The sequence below is a fragment of the Pelodiscus sinensis genome, chromosome 4 (assembly GCF_052426305.1).
Source record: "Pelodiscus sinensis isolate ZL-2025 chromosome 4, ASM5242630v1, whole genome shotgun sequence".
Taxonomy (NCBI): domain Eukaryota; kingdom Metazoa; phylum Chordata; order Testudines; family Trionychidae; genus Pelodiscus; species Pelodiscus sinensis.
In genome coordinates, this window is record NC_143055.1 from 72,101,601 (window position 1) to 72,126,509 (window position 24,909).

Genomic DNA, 24,909 nt, shown 5'->3' on the forward strand with positions numbered 1-24,909 from the left:
CTGTACTTTTAACACTTTGTATTATGAGCTTGTCACTCTGAAAAGGTAAATAAGTTTGGGCTTAATTTCTAGTTGGAAACTGATACTGGTTGGTAGCTATTTCTTCCTATTGAATCAGTACTAAATGAAACTGCTCCAGCCTGATGTTTTAGAGAGTGCTGAGCTATTAGATGTGTCCTCTCTGGGATATCATGTAAAAGCCAAGTTTTTAGATATTTTTGGTCATTAGGATTCACTTTTCTCAAAAAAGTTAAGTATTGGGCACTTACAACCCTATTAGCCTCATTTAGCATGGAGACTCTAATTGACAAAATTTCTTTCCCTTCTCTTTCCCTCTCCAACCCCTCTTTTGCTATTGATCTGAACCTCTGGACCCCTTGCTCCATTCATCTGAAGAAGTAGGTAGTGCCCATGAAAGCTCATGATACTGTGTACATTTTTGTTAGTTTCTAAGGTGCTGTAGGACCATTCTTTGTTTTTAAAGATATTTAAGTTACATACTATCTCCTGAGACTTTTCTTCAGAGTGTAGGTGGTTTATTTCCATGTTATGTTAGCCTATCTTTTTCAGTTCTCACAGTTTCAGTTAGATTTGATATTCTTCCTCACTTCCTGCTCTAAAGTGCATGAAATTAAATAGCTGCATACTCTTGCCCAGAAATATATTTACATGGTGAATGGCGTGATCCTTTGTGTAGATATGTGTGGATATATAATAATTTGTAAAATATTTTGGTATTATCTAGATCAACAGATAATATGCAAGATATATTAAAATTCACTTTTTAAATGGTTTATACCGAGAAAATATTTTGAATGTCTAATTAATTACTGAACATTGAAATTGTTACAGAAAACAGAACCATAAAACACATGTTGCATTTTCTGTTTGTTTTCGTTTTCAATTTTTAGCATAATTTGACAGATTGCATTATCATACAGTTAAAATTCGTATTACTAAAGAACCCTGTTTCTTTTTTTTCAGTGTGCAGTGACCTAGAATTCAGGGAAGTCGCAAACAGACTAAGAGATTGGTTCAAGGCACTTCATGAAAGTGGAATCCAAAACAAGAAGACTAGAATTGTACAAAGGCCTGAAAGAAGTAGTAAGAGATTTCTTATTTTGATATTTGATAGTTTCTTCACTACTTTTGTACACTTTTGTTTTTCCATTAATGCAACTTCCTTTATTGTAGTGTATCTGAAAAGTGAGGTTTGTGTGGCAACCTATATAGAAACAATAATCCTTTGAAAAGTGATATTTCTTAATGGGAATCTTCTCGGGAAGCAAAATTATGCTTTAGAATTGACATCCCAAGGTTCACTTGAGGTTTCTATAACAAAGTATTGTTTTGTAAAACAGTGGCTGATGAGAGTGTTACATGGAAGCTGTCACTGACAAAGCTGTTATTTAGCCCTAGGTTTGATTGATGGTAGTAATATGGTACAGTTTAATTTCTGTGCCAGGAAAGATAATGGAACAAGTAATTAAGGAAATCATCTGCAAACACTTAGAAGATAATAAGGTGATAGGGAACAGCCAGCATGGATTTGTAAAGAACAAATCATGTCAAACCACTCTGGTAGCTTTCTTTGATAGGATAACGAGTCTTGTGGATAAGGGAGAAGCGGTGGACATGATATACCTAGACTTTAGTAAGGCATTTCATCTGGTCTCACGTGATATTCTTATCAATAAATTCGGCAAAGACAACTTAGATGGGGCTACTATAAGGTGGGTGCATAAGTGGCTGGATAACAATTCCCAGAGAGTAGTTATTAATGGTCCACAATCCTGCTGGAAAGGAATAACAAGTGGGGTTCCGCAGGGGTCTGTTTTGGGACCTGTTCTGTTCAATATCTTTATCAACTATTTAGATATTGGCACAGAAAGTAAGCTTATTAAGTTTGCAAATGATACCAAGCTTGGAGGGGTTGCAACTGCTTTGGAGGATAGGGTAATTCAAAATGATCTGGACAAATTGGAGAAATGGTCTGAGGTAAACAGGATGAAGTTTAATAAGGACAAATGCAAAGTGTTCCACTTAGGAAGGAACAATCAATTTCACACATACAGAATGGGAAGCGACTGTCTAGGAAGGAGTACGGCAGAAAGGGATCTAGGGGTTATAGTGGACCACAAGCTAAATATGAGTCAATAGTGTGACGCTGTTGCAAAAAAAGCAAACATGATTCTAGGATGCATTAATAGGTGTGTTGTAAGCAAGACACGAGAAGTCATTCTCCCTCTCTACTCTGTGATGATTAGGCCTCAGTTGGAGCATTGTGTCCACTTCTGGTGACCACATTTCAAGAAAGATGTGGAGAAATTGGAGAAGGTCTAGAGAAGAGCAACAAGAATGATTAAAGGTCTAGAGAACATGACCTATGAAGGAAGACCAAAAGAATTGGGTTAGTTTAAGTTGGAAAAGAGAAGATTGAGAAGGAACATAAAAGCAGTTTTCAGATATCTAAAAGGGTGTCACAAGGAGGAGGGAGAAAACTTGTTCTTCCTGGCCTCTGAAGATAGAACAAGAAGCAATGGGCTTAAACTGCAGCAAGGGAGGTTTAGGTTGGACATTAGGAAAAAGTTCCTAACTGTCAGGGTGGTTAAACACTAGAATAAATTGACCAGGGTTGTTGTGGAATCTCCATCTCTGGAGATATTTAAGAGTAGGTTCAGGGGCGGCCTGTGAGCATAGGCAGACTCGGCGATCATCTAGGACGCCACCTTCAACTGGGTGCCCGGGGCGCCCTATGATGACGTCACACCATTGACGGCCGTGCAGGCGGGGGCGCCGATCGCGCATTCCGCCTGGGGCACCAGCTGCCACAGCCAGCCTCGGGCTGCTCCTGAGTAGGTTGGATAAATGTCTATCGGGGATGGTCTAGACAGTACTGGGTCCTGCCATGAGGGCAGGGGACTGGACTCAATGACCACTCGAGGTCCCTTCCAGTCCTAGTATTCTATAATTCTATGGTAGAAATGCTTAGTTAGATCATAAAAATTAGTTGCCCAAAAAGGAGGAAAAGATGAATGGCAGATGCTGAGTAACTGCTCTGATGCAAAAGTCATTTAACAACCTACACTTCCATTGGAAAACACTGCTGTGTAGATGCTTTTAAGTATATGTAGCCCATCACCACTAGTTGGTGTCACAGTGGATGCTCATATAGATGAATATATGAAAGAGAAGCTTATACAAAAAGGAAGTTTCAAGTATTCATTTCAAAAAAGGAAGAGACAGGAGTGCTAATGATGTGGAAACACAATAGGGGGGACATTTTGGTTTTACCGGTTTTAAATATTTAAATAGAATTCCTATTAGAAAAAAAATCAATGTTTCAACTTGCATAATTAATGGCTTATTTTTAAATGGCACTTGCAGCTTGCAGCAGTGTCCTTGAGAGTGGTGTACCCCTGTGGTAGAGAGTCAAATTAAACTTTGTAAGCATTAAACCTGTACTTTGCATTAACATGAAGACAAACTCTCTATGAATTTCTCTTGTATATATATTGAATGGAACTTGGCTATTGCTGACTGATTACTTTGGTCCCTCCACTGTTAGCATTTTTAAATGAGTTTAGAGTTATCAGCCTTAGTTTGTTCATCCTGGTGATGAAGGGAGGAAGTAAGTAAAGCAGTGACTTGTGTCCTCCCAGCTTACTCAGGAACAGGTCTTTGTTGCCTGGGCACTGTGTCATTAAGGGTAATGGAGATTTTGGGGGTAATGAGAATCCTCTTGTCACCCCTCTGCAGTAGTGCTCTTACTTGTATGCATGTCCACAAATTGACACCTGTGGTGTATCTTGGTTGCCTCCAGGAACAAAAAATACAAATAATGGATCTTATGTAAGCATTCAACACTCAAAATAGAAGCAACACAATTTTAGCTCAGCTAGCCTACCAGCATACAGTAGACAGATAATGCAACAGAGAAATAAGGTGCAACAGTTATAATAGCAAATCAGTAGTTGGTGCTGCAATAGATTAGCTTCAGCTTTCAGCAGCATCATAAACTTAACCAACAACATTAGTATTACACATGAATCCCAATTCAGAGTGTTCATTCTCACTTAAATTTGTAGTCCTGGGCCCTCTCTTCCATTGGTTCATTGGGCAAGATGTAGTTAAGGACAACTAACTGTGCATCTGTCAAAGGCACCCCAGATGAAACTAGAGTCCAGATGAGGTAGTTTTGTACTGCAACCAGCACAGAATGCACAGTACTAACTGATTATTATCTACTGGAATTCAATACTACAATTATGATCATACAATAAATTCGCCATCTTTTCTTCTTAGACTTAATGTAGCTACACCAAGACTTAGCAGTTTCATTTCAAACCAGAGACCATAGCCTGGTGGACATTGCTCTTTTCCTCAGTTGTCTAAATCACACTAAGACCTGCTGCTCAACTACAGTTTCTGGCTTCCGCTTTCAGTGCATAGGTGGGGAGAAGAAGCCCATGAACTGTTGCCAAGATGTCAACTGTAGTGCAGTCTTAACCTGGATCACATGTATTCAACCCCAGCAACTCAACAAAGAGCTCCATCACAGATTTTCCTCACCCACATTCCAAAAAACATCAGTAGCTCTACATTTCAGCTCTTTTCCCTGACATGGAATCCTTGGCCTCTGACCCAGGAAGCTAAGTCCAGCTCCAGACGCAAATACTCTGCACCCATTGGATTTCTAATCCTTCAAAGCTAGAGTACAGTATTCAGATATCTCTAAAAAGGCAATGCTCTGATAAGGATCAGAGGCTCCTCAAATTAGTGCCTATACTTGATATAAAACATCACTTTGCAGGAGAAATTGAGAGCCACTAACAGGAGTGTTTTGGCAAGAGTTTAGAGAAGGAGTGTGAGAGGCTTTCCTTTCAGGTTCAGTTCTGCATGTACTTTCAGGAAGGCCAGAGACTGAACGGTGGTGATGAATTGAAATGGATGTGCCACATTTTCTTTCCTTCATGAAGATACTTCCTATGTATGAACTATTAGTTAATGGATGGGCTGAAGGAGAAAATTCTTGAATTGGAGAGGCAGGTAGAGACACTATTGAGAATCAGAGTATCTGAGAAGTTCCTAGATAGCCAGGTTCAGGAAATATCAGTACACTAGGTTCAAGAAAGAAAGGAGCTGGCCACCAAAGAACTGGAAAGAAAGGAAGGCAAATGTAGTGCCCATCATTAAAAAAGGGAAGGACAATCTAGGGAACTACAGAACGGTCAGCCTCACCTCCGTCCCTGCAAAAATCATGGAGGGGATCATTCTTCCACTCCTCTCTGTGCTAGTTAGGCCTCAGTTGGAGTATTGTGTCCAATTCTGGATACCGCATTTCAAGAAAGATATGGAGAAATTGGAGAGGGTCCAGAGAAGAGCAACAAGAATGATTAAAGATCTAGAGAACATGACCTATGAAGGAAGGCTGAAAGAATTGGGTTTGTTTAGTTTAGAAAAGAGAAGATTGAGGGGGAACATGATAGCAGTTTTCAGGTATCTAAAAGGGTGTCATAAGGAGGAGGGAGAAAACTTGTTCATCTTGGTCTCTGAGGATAGAACAAGAAGCAATGGGCTTAACCTGCAGCAAGGGAGGTTTAGGTTGGACAATAGGGAAAAGTTCCTGTCAGACTAGTCAAATACTGGAATAAATTTCCCAGGGAGGTTGTGGAATCTCAATCTCTGGAGATATTTAAGAGTAGGTTTTATAAATGTCTGACAGGGATGGTCTAGACAGTATTTGGTCCTGCCATGAGGGCAGGGGAATGGACTTGATGACCTCTCGAGGTCTCTTCCAGTCTATCATTCTATGATTAAGGAATCCATTTTGAAGTACTTGGAAGATAGGAAAGTGATCAGGAATAGTCAGCCTGGATTCACCAAGGGGAACTGACCAACCTGATTGCCATCTATGATAAGGTAGCTGGCTCAATGGACACGGGAAAGTCAATGGATGTGTTTATACCTTGACTTTAGCAAAACTTTTGATATGATCTTCCACAGTATTTATGCCAGCAAGCTAAAGAAGTATGGATAGTATAAATGAACTATAAAGTGGATAGAAACTGGCTAGATTGTCTTGCTCCATGTGCAGTGAACAACAGCTCAGTATCTGATTGGCAGTCGGTATCAAGCTGAGTACGCCAAGGGCCGGTTTTGTTCAACATCTTTATTAATGACCTGGATGAGGGGCTGGATTGAACCCTCAGCAAGTTTGCAGATGACATTAAGCTAGGGGGAGCAGTAGATACATTGGAAGGCAGGGATGGAGTCCAGAGTGACCTAGACAAATTGGAGAATTGGGCCAAAAGAAATCTGATGGTTCAACAAGGACAAGTGCAGAGTTCTGCATTTGGGACAGAAGAATCCCAAGCACTGTTACAGGTGTGGACTGTCTGGCTAAGCAGCAGTTCATCTGGAAAAGACTTGGAGATTACAGTGGATAAGAAGCTGGATATGAGTAAACATTGAGCCCTGGTAGCCAAGAAGGTTAATAGCATATTGGGAGGAGCATTTCCAGCAGATCTAGATAAGTTATTATACCCCTTTACTCAACACTGGTGACGCCAAATCTAAAGTACTGCCTCCAATTCTGTGCCCTCCTCCCTTCATTACAGAAAGGATGTGGATGCATTGGAGAAAGTCCAGTGGAGGTCATAGTACCATCCTACACAGCTAGAGATAGATAAGTACAGGCAGGCTAGAGCCTTCAAAGAAAAAGGACTAGGAGGAATTCTACATTACTGTAAGTTTCGAGCTGATGGCAGGTCCTCAGTGTGTAGACTATGGGAGATACTTCTCAAGATACAACTGACCCCAAGGGAATGGAGAGCTGTATGGGAAAAAGCTGAGGATGTCAAGAGATTCAGTCTTTTCCTTGAGTGTCTGAAAAACTCTGTGGACAACAGATGCTCGTTATTGGGAATTCAGTACTCAAAAGTATCAAAATTACCTTCTGCAAGGCAAAGATGGACAACCAAATAGTGTGTTACCTTCCCAGAACCAAGACACAAGACCTCATTCTAAGATTATGTAGGCATTACAAGTCAATATAAAACAATCTGTTGGTGATGACTGGTATCTGCACTAATTCACTCTGCTTGTTATTATTGATACTTAGTTGCTACATAGTGGGATAGTTCACCTAATGGGAATGTTAAAATAAATTGCTATAAAATATACTGAACAAAAGGGAAGAAGGGAATAACTCACAAGAAAATTATCTTGAATGTTTACGAGTCTACGCCTGACAGATAAAACACAGGCGGGATATTAGTTGGTCTGTCACAAATCACACTAAAGAGCAGGAGAACCATTTCTTTACTTACTTATCTGTAATGTGTGTGTGTGGGGAAGGGGAAGTTGTGTGATCAATTTGAATGACGTATGCTGGAGATCTCAAGTTATTCATACTAAAACATCTTTGGAATTTCTAAATATTGCAGATTAAAGTTTCCTAACTTAGGCTATGTCTAAACTACAGTCCACTTCCACAAGAGGAAATGCAAATATAGTGCTCATTTGCATATGTTGCACTCTCATTTGCATTTCCTCTTCCTTTCCTTTTTATGCAAAAACTCCCTTTTGCGCAAGAGCGGTTCTTCATTTTTTGTGCAAAAAGGCGCCATCTACACAGCTCTTTTTTGCACAAAAACTTCTTGCACAAAAGGAAAAGGAAATGCAAATGAGTGCTCCATTTGCATTTCCTCTTGCTGAAGAGGATTTTAGTTTAGACATAGCCCAAGAATTTTGCAGCCAAGATGGAGGAATGATATATTCTAGTTCACCATGTACGAACTGAACAAAGTCCACATAGAGTTATATATATTTAAAAGGAGAAAGTTGAAAACAGTTATGAGCCAAATGATTTGGGAGAAAAAATTTAATCAAAAAAATCGGAATGATGGTTGGAGTTTGTTGATATTTTACTCAGCGCCTATAAAGCAGGGGTAGCCAAAATATGGCCCACCAAGCTGCCAGACCTGGCCCATGATCAAGCAGGAGTTCTTGGCATGCTCCCTGTCTTCCCCACCCCTGTAAGCCTCTCAAAGTAGCTGTCTTTGGGATCCATGTGGTTCTCTGTGTGCCATGTGCCCAGAGTGGATGGCAGAGGCTTTGCACACTGCCCACACTCTCAGCAGTCTTGCAGCTTCCCCCGTTTGCTTATCCACTTTTAGAGCAAGTCTCATTCTGGTATTCTTGTTCATCAGGGCAGGAGGGAAACCAATTCACAAAATAATATATTCATGGCTTCCTGAGATTCCAGCAGACCCTGAATATGCTCTGGATGAACTCCAGCATAAGGGTTACTATAGTTAATATGATTACCATAATGCTTTGATGTTCAACAGGATCCACAGTAGGTTCCATTTTTATATTGCTATGGCATCTGCATGGGTAACCAGGGGGAAAAAATGATGCAAAGCAGGAGGCCAGGGGAGAAGATGAGTGTGTTATTGGCTGCTAACTGTATGTATCCAGAACCACCTGCTGCACAGTTCTGGTCCCAGCAGGCACTGAGAGCACAACCCAGAATGCAAAGGGGTTCAAGAAGCATGGAATAGCTACCCAGAGTTCATCGTTCTCAAAGTTCATCAAAGGATGGCTACTGGGGATGTGCTACTTCGAACTAAGAAAAGGCACAAGTATTTAATAAATATTTATTTTCTGTATTTGGAAGAGAAAAACATGTTATAGTCATGTCTTATATGATAACACTCTTTCTACTCCACTAGTATCTCAGATACTAACGGCAGCTACCAAAATCAACACTTTATACCAGCAGGTCTGGTCAACTTGCATCCAAGAGTTTTGAAAGCTGGCAGAAGGGCTCACTAGATCATTAATGTTTATTTTCAATAAGTCTTGGAATACTGTGGAAGTTCAAGAAAACTAGAAGAAAGCTAATTTTGACCAATATTTTAAAAGGGCAAATGAAATGACCTGGGTAATTACAGGCTTGTCAGTCTGACATCAATTGGTGTGACTGATACAGGGTTTGGTTAATAAAGAATTAAAAAAGCACAGTATGATTAATGCCAATCAACATGGGTTTATGGGAAATATATCCTATCAAATAAAGCGGATATCTTTTTTGACAAGATTAGAAGAGTGATTGATAAAGTGCTCGTGTAACATAGAGTTCTGTAAGACATTTGATTTGGTATTGTATTTTTATTTAAAAAAAATTAGTAAAGATATAACATTGACACGGAACACTAGTTGATACACCTCAAAGTGTAATTGTTCATGGGGAACCATCATTGACAATGGCATGGTATTACTATTGTCTTGCAAGGACTGTTTCTGCCCACACTATGTATTGTTTTTATTAATGTCCTGGAAAAAAGTAAAAAATAATCCCTGATCAGTTTTATAGATGGCACAAATATTGGGTGAGTGGTACATAATGAAAAGGACATGTCACTGATAGAGAAATCTGCAGCACATACTAAACTAGGCACAAGCAAACAATGTGCATTATAATATGGTGAAATAAGCATGTACATTTGTAGGTGTTATTTATATGATTGGAATCTCTACTTTGGAAACTGGTGTCTGAAAAAAGACTTGAGGATTGTGGTGGATAAACAGTTCAACATGAGCTCCCAGTGTGATGCTGTGGCCAAAACAGCCAAAGAGATCTTTGGCTGTATAAACAAGGAAATCTCAGGTAGTAGTAGTAGTAGAAAGATTATTTTATCTCTATATTTGGCACTTGTGCAATTACTGCTGAAATACTGCATCCAGTTCTCGTGTCCACATGTCAAGAAGAATGTTATTAAATTGAAGAAGTATTCTATGGCCTGTGGTATGGAGATGGTCAGGCTAGATGATCACATTGGTCCTTTCTGCTTTTGGAATCTTATTACAATTCTTACATTCCAGACACTGTTCTCTACCAAGAAATTCCATTTATTTTCATTTAATTGGACATGCTATTTCTCTGTGTGATTTTTCATGCTAAAATAATAATAGTATGCAAACAAAATGAATTAAAGATTAACCTGTCTTATCAGGGAAGCATTCTTCTCACGATCTGAGGAAAAAATTGCTTCGGAGGCAAGATGTGGAGAGAATTGTTACAAAATGGAAAAGCTCTGTTTGTTGTTTTTATTGCACTTAAATAAGTTTATTACAGTAAATAATATAACAAACTATAATACAAATTTATATATTTGAAACTGTAAATTTATGTTTCAACTATTTGTTTTCAGTTTAATTGGTACCCATTATCATAAAGTCTTGTTAGAACATTAATTAAAACTAGCCAATTAGCCCGTCATAAGACGGGATTTTCAGGTCTCTCCTCCACATCGGTCTTCTCTCCTGAACCTCCGGTCTCTCGCTCCATCTCTCTCTCTCACTCCTCCTCCTACGGCCTCCCCCTCTCTCTCTCAGCTCTTCTCTGCCTTCTACCTCTCTCTGTCTCTCTCTTTCTCTTCTCCTTCCCCTCCTGCCTCTCACTTGGGGGACTGCGGAGCCCAAATAGCCATTTGGGCTCCATGCTCCCCGTGCTACATGGGGAGCACGGAGCCCAAACGGTCGCTTGCACCACTTGCTCCCACGCTACAGCCTGGCTGAGCAGCGCAGAAGTCAGCCGAGCGCCACAGCAGGAGGTGAAGGGGGGCGGGGCGGTGACGTTCACAGCCAGGGAGTGGGGCATGGAATCACTGTCACGCTGCACATCACCTTCCCGCCTCCCTACGCCTCCCACCATGGTGCTCGGCTGACTTCTGCGCCACTCAGCCGAGCTGCAGCGTGGGAGCAAGTGGTGCCAGTGACTGTTTGGGCTCCGCGCTCCCCATGTAGCACGAGCTTCCCAGAGGGAATAGCCAGCATTTTAGCAACCACGCCGCCCAGAGGGAACAGCCAGCATTTCAGCATTACAGACTCACAGACATTGGGCTACTATATATATGATGAGAAAAATAGAAATATGTTGGTCTCTTTAACCAGAAATACACTTTATCAAATACATTTTATAATGTGTTGTGCTTGCCAAATACTGTCTCTGGTTCGTCATTGCAAGGAGCTGTTTAAATAAGTAAGGGTCTACTATTGAGAAGCCTGTGAAATGGTTCTGAAGAGTAAAACTCTAGGAACTAGTGCAAGCAGCAGGACTGAACTAGTGTAAGCGTGAATGCAAGTCCAAAGTGTGACCAAAAAAGCCATTCAGGAGGTGTTATATGTAGTTGTAGGTAAAAGAGAGAAGGCGGTTTCTCAATTGAGTCTCATATCTCACATTAGAACATAACTAATCCTTTGAATTGTACTTTAAAGCCAACAGGAAGCTGTATTGGTTGATCTGAGTCTAAGATTTTTAGTGATGTTAGGATGTGTCTACTCTACATCATTTGCAGCAGCAGTTAAACTGCTGCAGCTGCACCACTATAGTGCTTCTAGTGAAGAGCTCTCCCATTGCCTTGCTGTTCCTATACCCCAGAGCTGTTAACTATGTCAGCTGGAGAAGCTCCATTGAGAACTTAGTGCTACCTACACTGGTGCTTATATTGATTTTGTGTGTGTGTGTGTGTGTGTGTGTGTGTGTGTGTGTGTGTGTGTGTGTGTGTGTGTCACAGGTTATCTGTGCCCCCCGACCAACACACTGAAGCAAATTACAGTGTCAACAAGAGGTTAGGGGCCAGAAACATTCAACTACTCAACTTTTTATAGTACTTGTGAATCTGAATTGGTTTTAAAAGTAAGGCTATCCTATTTGTTCAGTCCCAAATAGATGAGGTGTAAGCTTTTTCATTTACTAGATTTGATTTAAATATGGTTATTTTTCTTTTTATGACACTAAGTGCAGTAAGTGAGGTTGACCAATTGATTCAGGATTTATTTGTGATTTTGGAATAACTGAAATATTTCAGAAACGACTTCATTCAGATGACTATATTTTTTACTGATATGCTCCTTAGTTCTTTGTTTGAGGGCAAAGAAGGTAATTAAAACTCCTGAAGTGATTGGCAGTGTTTCTGTAATTTGAGGATAAATAACCTCCTTGGGTTATTGGATGCTATTAAAGTGTTCCCCCGTTTATGCACAAAGACATGAAGAATGAGATCCACTGAGCAAAATAAAGTCATAGTAAGAAATCCTTTAAATATGACAGCTGCTCTGCTTCAAAGGTTAAATTCCTGAATGGAAGATGTCTCAGTTCAGACTGAGTTATCCCTAGCAGATGGTCAACAGATTTGTGTTAAGTTTTAATATTTCCAAGTCAGCTAGGTCTGAGAGGAGTTTAGACCCTGTCTCTACTTCTGGACCATTACAGCGTGTCCTGGACTTCAAATTCCTATGTGAAACCTTTTCATGGGAATCAAGAGAAGTGGGACACTCCAACTGCCTTAATCTTGAACACCAATGCGGAGAGTTTCTGTGCCTTCTCAGTCACCTGTGTGCTTCCTCAGAGGTCTACAAGTCATAGTATCTCTGGTTTACAGTTTAATCCTTCATGGTCCATGTGATAATTAAAGCAAGAACACAGACAGGCTTGACAAAGTAATGATTTAATCTCTTTCTCACACACACATGCACTCTCACTCTCTCCAGTTAGAAAGCACAGACAATACTGATCTGTGTAAAATGATAAATGTTCAATCTCCTCTATCCGAGACCTCACCACTTCAGTGAGTTCTTGGGATGATCAGTGTCCTTGAGGGAAGGCAAAGCTCTTTCTTCCTCCCCAGACCCATGTACGTACCCCACTGTTCCAGCTGTGTCTTCAGTTTCTGGCAATGGCTTTGCTTACTTTACAGCATATCACTTTTAAGAGTAGTCTGTGGCTCTTATTCTGTTTCTCTTCTTATGGGGATTTTCCATGCTCCATCCCTCTTGATGGCTATTGGGCAAAATCATTATGAAAAGCAGTGACTATGCTGGGACTATTCAAGGTTGATCATCCTGTTTCAGCTTCCCAAACATAATTTGTTTTTGCTACAAAATGGAAGTTCTAATCTGCAGTAAAAGTTGTAATCTCAAAGGCTATTCATAAAACAAAAGGAATGCATAAACTGATACAGACATAGATGCCCATTAGGCTAAATAGTTACTGACAATTTGGCATCTATCAACCTATAAAAGTGGAGAAGTCCAGATGATAGCTATTTAACCTGATTATGAAGTTTTGTTTAGCTGCTGCTTATATTTAAAATATTATGCTCCTTGATAGTGTAAACTGAACGTTTTCTAATACTTAAGGGATTTAATTTACAAACATTTATATCTTCCCCAGGATCAAGTTGGTGCCCAGAAAGGAATGGGGGGGATGTCTTTAATAGTTATTTGTATTCAAATTGTAGTTAAAAGGTCCATTCTGCTATGCACTGTGTATACACAGTTCCCTGCCCTTAGGAAGTTAGGGTACATCTACACTAGCCCCCTAGTTCGATCTAGGGAGGCTAATGAGGGTAACTGAAATTGCTAATGAAGTGTGGGATTTAAATATCCTGCGCTTCATTAGCATGTTCCCGGCCGGTCGCCATTTTAGAAATTGACTAGCCCGAAGTAACTGCCCGCGTTTACACGCGGCAGTGAAACGGGATTCTGAATTAAAGCCCTAAATCGAATTAGTTGTTGTTCCTTCTGGAATGAGGTTTACCAGCTAGTGTAGACGTACCCTTACAGCCTTAAGAAAACATAGATGAAAATAGGGAAATACTTATTATTCCCACTTTACAGATAGACAATGAAGATATGATGCAATTAAATCAGATTTTGTTGTGTTTATTAAAATAATCTTAATAGAATTTTCTTATTCTTTTATGTATTCATTTATTTTGATGGCAAGCAATGGAAATTAATGTCCAACAAGCAAAGTAAAAGAAATGTAATCCCCAAAATACTGCCGTTGACTGACAAACTGTTTCTGAAGAAGTCATATTGCACGCTTTTTTGTGTTACATACTATAGGAATGTGCTGAAGAAAAAATGGTGGATCTGAAAGACTACATGCATGCTGATCTGGTAATTATTTTGAAGAAATTAGAGAAGGTATTACATGTAAAAAATCACTTAGCCAGAACTAACATAGACAAGTGTTACATTGAGATTTCAGAAGATGACATCATAACCTTGAAAGAAGATAAAGAAAAGACCAATTTTTTTAAAAGTAAGATAAAATTGACAATTTCAAGGGTCTACTTTGACACTCTACTTTTAAGTACTGTGAATGTCCCAACGTAATCTCTGGAGGAAGAGATACAATTGAGATTGTGCAGATACAAATTAAAATACTATTTTACCTTTTTATTATTTAAGTGTCATACAGATCCACACTGAGTCAGCAGATATTCCAGGAATGATCCTTGCGTATCCTGGCTTCATTTTTGAACTTCTGAAATCCAATGTTTGCATAAGAGAAATATTTTTTTGAGATATCACTTTAAGAAAAAACCTTCACAACTGAGCTTACTGTTTGAGAAAATGCCAACCAGCCTGTATTGTAAAAGAAGTTGTTGGCAAGCTGTAGAATTCTGTAATATCTAGTCTGGTGGCAAATTTGAAGGAAGGAAGGAAGGAAGGAAGGATCTTTGTTAATGACCTTGTGCACATGCCAACTTGGTAAAGGGCCACATGGTCACAGCAAAAGCTAAAAGGAAGAATATGCTTCTCGACAGGAGTTGTAAAGAAAACCCTCCTTGCTCAAAATTAAAATCCGAGCAATCAGCATCAGATTTGTTGGCTCAGATTAAGCTGGACTGAGTCTCTTGTAGAGAGGAAAACAAACCATTGAAGCTACATCTGCTCTTCCTTTTCCCTTAAGAGACCTAAATGGTCATCTCTACTCACCAAGTGGGCAGACGCTCTAGTGATCCATGTAGTCTCATAACATTGAGCTACTAAAGCACAGCTTGATGTAGCATGCCTTTCTGCAGTTTGTAGTAGTGCTTCAAACAGGAATTGGCTTTGAAGTTTGTCTAAACTGGACAATGAAATGGAGGTCAAATATTTACTACTGACACCGTTCTAAGAGAATCTAATCATTTTAGAGCATATTTTCACCTAATTAATTAATGCTTGTTGCTGATTGTCCGCACTAATAACAAATTCTTGAATCATTAAATAGACACAAACCAGTAACCTGATTATCTCCACACTTTATGGCTCAAAGACAAACTTTTTTTAAGTTTCTTAAATTTGTGGCTAATAGCCAATCTAGGGAATTTTTGCCAGTTCAACATTAAGTTCCTTCCCCAAGTATATTGTTGCTATTCACTATGTTTCAATTTAACAATACAAAATAATTCTATTGCAAGTTCTATGGCAGCCATGGCCAACCTGCAACTTGCGAGCCGCATGCAGCTCTTTCCACCCCAAAACTGCGGCTCGCGATGTGGCTCCTGTACCCTTCCTCCCCCCAATGGCTCCCACACCCCCCACTGGCTCCCCGTCAGTCCCACAGCTTATTATTCCCTATAATAAATATGCTACGTTATAACATCTAGAATTCTGCTCAGTCTTACTTCTGAGATTGGGAATGAGCACTACAATTTTCTGATAGAAAATTGCCTCATTTTGAAATAGCCTGAATTCTATTAGTTTTTCTAAAATCCACTGCACCATAAAACCTCGTTTCAAGTGGTACCTTTGAATATTCAACTGTGTCTCTGTATATCTTAAATTGGAGAAATATAATGAATATATATATTTCTTGGAGCCCAAATGCATTTAATTTATTACTCATTTTATTCCATTGTTTTTAATAATATTTTCTCTTTATGATTTTACGATGACCATTTCAAGCATGAACCATAAAACAATTTCTTTCTCAACTGCAGCTATACCTAGATATGCACTGAGAAATCACCAGAAAAGCCACAATTTGTACTTAAAGGCATCAACGTAAAAAAATGACCAAAATTGGGAAGAACAAGAATATGTGATGCAATCAGTTGACAGATTGGTATAAAACTTAATCAAGAAGGAATGAAGGAAGATGACTTTTGAGACAGGGAATATAGTGCAGATTCATCTGATTTAGTAATTTATACACTCTTGACTTGTAACACTGTATCTTTCAGCATATTTTATGGTTTTGCTTCTTTGGGAGAGAATGAGAAGGAGATATTAGAAACTCAATGAAATACAGCTAAACAATTTTATTTCCCCTTGGTCTGTCAAGAAAATGTGGGAGGTACCTGTATTTTATACACATTTGTACTCTACTGAATAGAGATTAGAAGTGAGTGATATGCAACTGTGTCCTTTAATGGTTCAAATGTGAGTCCTTCTTTTAAATATCAGTCTAAAAGATTTGTGTCCTAAGTATTAAAGTGATCCCTCCTTTGACAAACTCTCTCACAGAACTCCCTCATCCTAAAGCTCTTCTATCCCCTATCATCTCAAATGGTTTCAGAACACTGTCTTTGATGTCTTTAGTTACTGTTGGCTTTGATCTTGCCTTCTCCTCTACTCTGGCATTTTATGGAGCCACATGGCCCCCCACAATCTCCTAATTCAGGAACATCTAGTATCTGTTCCCTTTCAGAAGCTGTGTTGGGTTTGGTGAAGCTGCTCTCAGCCTAACTATCACATCTTGTCACGAATAGTGATAGAAATGTAGCCGTGTTAGTCTTGGGTAGTTGAAGCAAAATGCAGGACAATGTAGCACTTTAAAGACTAACAAGATGGTTTATTAGATGATGAGCTTTCGTGGGCCAGACCCACTTCCTCAGATCAAATAGTGGAAGAAAGTATTCACAACCATATATACCAAAGGATACAATTTAAAAAAATGAACAAATATGAAAAGGACAAATCACATTGCAGAACAGAAGGGGGATGCGGGGAGGGATGGGAAGGGGGAGGAAGGAAGGTAAGTGTCTGTGAATTGCTGATATTAAAGGTAGGGAGAGTGGGATGTTTGTGAGTTAATGGTATTACAGGTGATAATTGGGGAAACTGTCTTGGTAATGGGTGAGAAAGTTCAAATTCTTGTTAAGTCCTTGTTGGCAAGTGTCGAATTTTAACATGAATGACAGTTCAGAGGATTCCCTTTCAAGTGCAGATGTAAAAGGTCTTTGTGCAGAATGCAGGTGGCTAAGTCATTTAGAGAGTGTCCTTTCTGGTTAAAGTGGCAAGAAACTGTTTTCTCTTCCTTCCTCCCCCTTCCCACCTCCCCCCCCCCCCCCGCATCCCTCTTCTGTTCTGCAATGAGATTTGTCCTTTTCATATTTGTTCATTTTTTTTAATTGTATCCTTTGGTATATATGGTTGTGACTACTTTCTTCCACTACATTGTCCTGCATTTTGCTTCATCTTGTCACGAGTTATTTTGGGCAGAAGAAATCACTATTTCCCTCTTATACAGGCACATACAGAGCCAGGATTAGAAACATTTTTCATGTCAGGCACTCACAGTGGACAGAAAACCTTTAACAACTGAATCCAAGGACTTAAAGAAGGATTTCTTCAAGCTCAGAGCCCATGAGGCATCCCTAGTACTGGTGAGATATTAGTGTCTTGGGGAGTATATCTGAGGGGTTTAGTAGTTTAAGGTTTCAGATAGCTTCAAAATCTTAACATTACAAGGTATCCATCCTAAACTGAAATACTTATTGCAAGAAAAAGATGAAAACTGTATTCAAAATACCTATTAAAAGAGGAAAGCTGCACTAGTTGGCCAGGGTCATAATCATTTTGGTCAAATGCCATTTGTAGATTTTTTTTGACATTTCATAAATCTTTTAAACTAAAATATTTAATAATTTGACATCATTTGCTCACTGTAGTCAGAGCTCACCCATGCACATTCACAAATGATACAGGTTGAAACTCTCATAACTGGGATTCTCTGGTCCAGCAGCATCCATGGTCCGACCAGAGGGTCCTGGTGGAGGGCCAGAGGCAAGGACCTCTGTGGGGCCAGGAAGGCAGTGCACTGCCCAGTGAGGTTTGGAGACCCAGCGCATGGCTTCCTGGCAAGGCTGGGAGCCATGGTAGCTGTGGCTCAGCAGGGCAAAGAGGTGTGGCTGTCTGATGGGTCCCAGAACTCTAGCATGTGGCTGCCCATTGAGTCCCAGAGTCACAGAAGTGGTGGTTGCCCAGTGGGGTCGGCAGAACAGTAGAGCCAGCCAGGAGACCAGGCAGGCTGCTGGTAGATTGCCAGAAATGACCTCCCTTGGTCCAGCAAAATCCCTCATCCGGGACCAGTTAGGTCCCAAGGGTGCCAGACCAAGGAGGTCCAACCTGTAGTAGTTTTATATATTTTCAGTTGAAGTGTGCCGGCCAGATCAGTCTTTCACTGAAGGTTATGCACAGGTATCAATAAATTCCATGTCCATACTGGATAGATATAAAGGTATGTGAATGCCTAATATAATGCTTCTCCCATTTGTGAGCTTTTGTACATACTGTGTAGCTTCTACTCAGACTGGTAGATTGTTTTAATTTGTAATTGGCTATGCATATAGTACTAACCTTTTAATTCAGTGATTCTTATGCACAGGTCAGTATTACTGTTAGACATGACAATACATAATTTCATGTCCATATATATATATATATATATATATATATAACTACAGTTTGTCTGTTTGATCAATAACTCTTCCTAAATGGTAAGACCAACAAATTTGGTACCTTATCATTATGGAAAGCAATATAATGGTTTGATTGTGCCAGGAAAACAGGATGTGCCTTGAATGGGTTTGCTTCTCATCAGAACATGTAGCATCAGATGCTCAAGAGTCTGTACAAAATATAGCCGATGCTGTGAAGAACAAATGGAGAGATTTATGAGAGTTGCACTTGATTCTGATGTGACACGTAGCTTTTTCAGCTCAGTCAAGTAATCTGGTACCAAATATTTGCTGATATGGCAAAGATGATCACTGGCAAAGTAGGGGCAGCTATCAGTCTACAAGGGTTTTTTTCACTCAGAGTCCTGTCTTTAAAGAGATGCAAAGATTATATATTTCAATAGCATCCCTTCCTAGTTACCTAATAGAAATGTTCCTATGAACCTCTTCCAGTGAGAAGAACAGACAAAGCTGTTGGTCTTAGGGCATCAGCTGGAAACTTAAGCTAAAAGATTCCATGAGCTAAGAAGATGCCACAGAGAAACCACATGCATATCAGAGATGCCATAGATAGCTGCAAGACAAATTATGTCTGGAAACAAATTCCCCACGGTCAGGGCTGCTCCCCACTCTGACACTCTGAGTGTAGAAGGTGAGGGCCCACAAAGACCTTAAATACCTTGCCTCTATAGACTCTGCATTAAAACACACACACACATACACCTCCCCAGAGTCACAGATGCACTGACTCTAAAGAAAAAAAACACCATCAAGTGATTTCACCCTAAAAACTGGAATGAACACTTGAATTCCTTCCCCAAGGGTATTCCAAGCTCTTTGGCCCTAAGAGGGCTTGAAGAAAGAAAGGAGAAAAACAAGCTGCAGTCTCTAGTAGCTGACCGCCCAGTGTTAGGTAGGCAAATACACACAGAGAACCCCTGTTACTTTCCAGGACACAAGAATCAAATCATCACCTTTAAAAATGATTTTAACAACAAACAAAAGCTATAATTGATCAAATCTATTTGGTTGCTAGGTGTTACAGAGCAACTAAGTAAAGACAAAACAGAGAGAACATCTCTGGGTACTCTCTTAAACAGTGAATGGGGGAGGGACGGCATAGATTCACACAGAGAAGTTTAACCAAACAACCAAAACACAGGAAGATACCTCTATCATGACTAAATACACTTTTTCCCTTTATATACTCACAATCCCTTCCTCATTCAGTCCATTCCTGTGCCCAGTATTCCTTGTAGACATGGTAATTCTAATTACTGCATATTGCTCCCTCCAGCCCTTAACTTAGAAGACAACAAAGAAAGCGCAGACAAGGTATCTACATGGAACCATACAACACTAGAACTAGAAGGGCCTTGAGAGGTCATCGAGTCCAGTACCCTGCCCTCACGGTAGGACCTAGTACTGTCTAGACATATAATTCAAACTTCAGCACTGAATCCCATTGGTGCTTCTGGCTCCCTGCCAACAATACCCTTAGCTACCTGAGTTTAACTCTTTAGGAGGCCAACACTCTTCCTATCCATCACACACACATTTGATGAATTGGCTACTGAGTACTTGAGACAAATCTTTAAAAAACTTGGCCTGGTTAATTCTTTAATCAAAATTTTTGATAGACTGAAAACAGGATCTCTGAGGGTGCGTCTACATGGCAGCGTTATTTCGGAATAACGCCTGTTATTCTGAAATAACAATGCGAGTGTCTTCCCAGCAATTCCGTTACTATGAAATAAATTTGAAATAACAGATAGCTTATTCAAACTTCTGTAAACCTCATTCCATGAGGAATAACATCTCTTCTGAAATAGCTATTTCAGATTAGCAGTAGTGTGGACGCTCTATTGCTTCTATTTCGAAATAGCTCCTCCCCAGGGCCATTCAAAGTAATTTCTCCTCAGTTCCTCTTGGGGCTCTAAATAAAAGTAGCACATCCACATTAGGGTTGCATGCCTCAGACTAATTGTGAAGCTTCCCTGTAGGGTAAATGTGCTATTTTGAAATAAGCTATTTCGGAGTATTTCATCCAGAATTGTTTATTCCAAAATAAGTGTGCAGTGTAGACGTATCCTGAGAAAACTGCAGATAGACAGACTCAGACAGGATCTAAGGTTGGATGTAGAGAAATACCAGTGGTCATTTTGCGACTCCATGGAAAATATTCTAAAGGTGACATTCAATAAGCAGTTGCTTATAACATTCCTCTGCAAATATATGGAGTACAGCCAACAGAAACACATTGAGGCTCTTCCAATGGTGAAGTAGCAAAGGCTATCACCAGTAAAGGTATTGACAAAGCTCAAGACTTGTACAAAACTCAGTATGAAGTGGACACAAGAATGCTTCTGCATTGTATGTGCCAATTTGGCATTTAATGCCAAAGAAACCAAAGGAATTAAATCACTTGATACAGATATTTTGCTCTTTGCAGTTCCATACTTTCCAAAAATGGAACTCACAGATAACATATGAATTGAAACAGGAATCATTTCATATCTGTGAATGCAATTTGTGAGGCACTTACAACAGGATTTATGTTGAAAAAGTTGGGAGTATGTTCATTAACAAGATAAATGAGTTAAATGTTGCCAAAACCAAGGGAGCTTAGCACTTCAGAGATCTTTCCAAATTGTAAGATGCTGATGGACACAGAAGCAAGGAAGCTGGCCACATGTCTGTATGACCAGGGTGAGAAAAAAAATAGAGACCAACAGAAATTTGAATTGCTTGTGTATCAAACTAGCTTTCTAAGAGAAGTCACAGCCTAGCCTATCACAGGAGGACCATTATGAAAAGCATGTCAAAAAAGTTGTGACACAAATGTTGATGTCTTCACATATAAGTAAATCAAATATAGGACTGCTATTGCAAAATGGATGGAAAAATGCGGATGATGAACTACCTCCTGTATTCTTCAAGTTCCCCACATCTAAGCTTCTACAATATCTTATTTTTGTTTGTATCAGGAGAGTTTGCTGTGTAATCTTCCCTATACAGAACTGTGTACATGCTAAGACAAAGATTCTAGTAACCCATGCAGGCTTGACAGGGGCCATGATTATAACAAGATGATAATAATATTGACTAGAAATGTCCCTTGTACTATTACATTTCAATGATATCTGTACAAATGTATTATTAAATCTGCTTTACCTTTTTGATTGATTGATAGTTTTTATGGTGCTTTCAGGTCACAAAGAATTCCAGTTTATATCTTTAAAGAATATATAGTCATTAAAATAAAGAAAATATTTTCATCAAGTGATCGTGTCATTTTTATCCCCATTTTAATGGCAATGGCACTTTTGACAGCTCCATCTTCTTAAAGTACATGCGATAAACTTTGAAATGATATATACTGTGATGGAGTATACATAGCATACATTAAGTCAATAAAATCTTAATGTTTGCTGCTTGACTATTTTAGGGTCATAGAAATGTTGGACTGGAAGGAATCTCCGTAGATCATCTTAGCTAGTTCTCTGCACCAAGACAGGACTTGATATTATCTAGACTGTCCCTGGTAGATGTTTGTTTAACCTGTTCTGACAAACTTCCAGTGACAGAGATTCCACAACATCCCTAAATAATAAGTTCCAATGCTTAGCAATACTGACAGGAAGTTTTTGCCAGCGTAATTCTCCCTTGCTGCAATTTAAGTCCATTTCTTCTTGTCCTGTCCTCAGTGCTAAAGAAGAACAATTTATCTCCTTCCTCTTTATATCTTTTATGCACTTAACGAGTGTTCCCATGTTCCCATCAGTCTAATCTTCTCTAGGCTCAAAAAACCATTTTTAAAATCTTTTCTCCTACTTTGTTTTCTAGACAAGTGCATCTCAACCTTTCCAGATGACTGTACCCCTCACAGATGTCTCATTTGTCTTGCAGACCTCATGTTTAATTTCACTTTAAAACTACTTGCTTACAAAATCAAACAAATAAAAAAAGTCACAACACAATATTCCTGAAAAATTGCGTACGTCCTCAATTTGTCTGTATGAAATTTTAGTTTGAACTAACTTCGCTAAAGCTTTTTATGTAACCTGTTGTAAAACTAGTCAAATACCTAGATGTGTTGATGCGTCACCTAAGAGACCTTCACATACTTCCACAGGTACATGTAGCCCTGGTTGAGAACCACAGTTCTAGACTTTTAATAATTGACATGACATAATTCACTCTGCTGAAAGCTCATGATACTATACACGCACACGTGTGTGTGCGCGCGCACACACACACACACACACACACACACAGTTTGTCATGGCTCAAATCTCTTCAGCTAGTTCCTGAAGCATTCTAGGATGTTTTTTGTGAAACCTTGCTAACATGGAGGGTATCTGCAACACTTCGATATAGACATTCCCTATGCTGATGAGAGGGATTCTCCTATTAGAAAAGGTAGAATCCCCAAGAGGTAGTAGCTATGTCAATGGTCATTTTTCTTCTATCCACCTAGTGCTGTCTGCATGGGGAATTGTTTGCTATACAATGGGAGGAAGAAATGAATACATTGGTGTTTTTGAGTGATATTGTTAGTGCATGCTGTTGAAAAGTTGAAAAGTTTTAATAATTTTTAAATTATAACTTAGGGTGAAAAATCACCTTTTAAAGTGTTTAATGTGTCTGAGAAGGCTGCAAAGAGTTCCACTGAATTTATTCCTTTTGCTAGTTTTGTGAGTTCCATTCTCCTGATTTATAATATCATTAAAATCCCTTAAGAGAATTAGTTTCCTAAAAGTCATTCTAGATCACATATTATTCTGTAATCTGTGTTTCCTGTATACAATTTTGGGGGAAAAGGTCTTGTTTTTTATTGCTTTAAGTGTGTTGGAAGCTAATTTTTAACCAATAAAGTTATTGATGTTTTGTATAAAATTTGCATATTATTATACATTCGCTATCAGTAACATTCATTATTTATACATTTCAGAGGAGTAGCCGAGTAATTCTGTAACTGGAAAAACTTAAAAACACAACAACAAATAGTCTAGCAGCACCGTAAAGACTTACAAAACATGTAGATCATATCATGAGCTTTTGTGAAGAAGTGGGTGTAGCCACGAAAGCTCATGATACCATCTACAGGTTTCGTTAGTCTTTAAGGTGCTGCTAGACTATTCGTTGTTCATTATTTAAGCACTGTGTGTGTACCAGTAAAGGCATATGCATGACATGCTTTCTTTACTTTACTATTATCTGATCATTTTTTATTTTTATCTCTTAGGATTTGATACCAGCATTTTGCCAATTTGCAAGGATTCCCTTGGCTGGATGTTTAACAGACTTGATACGAACTATGACCTGCTGTTAGACCAGTCAGAGCTTGGAAGCATTTACCTTGACAACAATGAACAGTGCACCAAGACATTCTTCAATTCTTGTGACACGTACAAGGACAGTTTGATATCTAACAATGAGTGGTGCTACTGCTTCCAGAGACAGCAAGGTAAAATATGAGAATAACCCGTAGATTCAGACGACTGACCTTATTGTACTGTTTTATCTTTTTGCAACATGTTAAAGTTTATAGTGAACTACAAGTTAAGTGCTATTCATAGTGCTATTCATATTGATTTCTTTAAAGGCTTTGAGTTACTGTGAATATACAGTGAAAAAGAAAGCCAAAAAGTCAAACTTAGCTGAGATTCAAGGAATTCTAAATACAGTGTTAAAGCGCAATAATACTTTCGTGCACCAACGTCTACAGAGAGGAAAGAGAGAGACCAAAATAAAAGGACAAAATTATTATCATTAATTTTCTCTGTTTTGCACACATTATAAAATTAACTTTTTATTACTGTGCTATGACATTTTAATATTCTGTTTTGTGAGCCTATTAAAATGACTCAAAGAAATTCAATGTTATGCATAAAGTTATTTGCATTAATTTGGCTATAAAGTCACTGATTTTCAGGGCATAGCTTAAACTCTTGAGAACGTCTCGAAATTCTTTGGTAATAAAATACTAGTTCAAAATATCTAGAGGCATTTTCTTTTTGAACTGCCCACTAATGTAAATTAAATCAATCTCAGACATCTAATTGACATTTCCATAAATGTTAGAAATTTTTTAAAAAAGAATGAGAATGGAATTGTTTTAAAAGCTTTGTCACTGCTTCTTAGCTGAAATGGGACATAACATGGAAATGCATGCACTCAGTTTCTTATTTGCGAGAGGATTTAGAAGGAGGTTTTCAAAGGAACAAACGGCAGCTAGATACCTAACTGCCACCGAAAGTAAGTTGAAAATGTTTTTCAGTGGGACTTAGATCCCTACTCAATGAAGCACTTCTGAAAATGTTATCTTATGTTCATACTTATCATTTGTGCCTATGAAAATCCTCTCACTTAAGTC

The 24,909-nt window shown here is 39.0% G+C and overlaps 1 protein-coding gene across 1 annotated transcript in view; it reads left to right on the forward strand.

The window, feature by feature from the left end:
* Positions 1 to 24,909, forward strand: part of SPOCK3 (SPARC (osteonectin), cwcv and kazal like domains proteoglycan 3) — a 356,641-nt gene that overhangs the window by 318,976 nt on the left and 12,756 nt on the right. The window contains exons 7-8 of the mRNA XM_006111699.5: positions 985 to 1,104; positions 23,779 to 24,000. Of these exons, the coding sequence (XP_006111761.3) occupies positions 985 to 1,104; positions 23,779 to 24,000 (342 nt within the window). The remainder of the gene's footprint in view (positions 1 to 984; positions 1,105 to 23,778; positions 24,001 to 24,909) is intronic.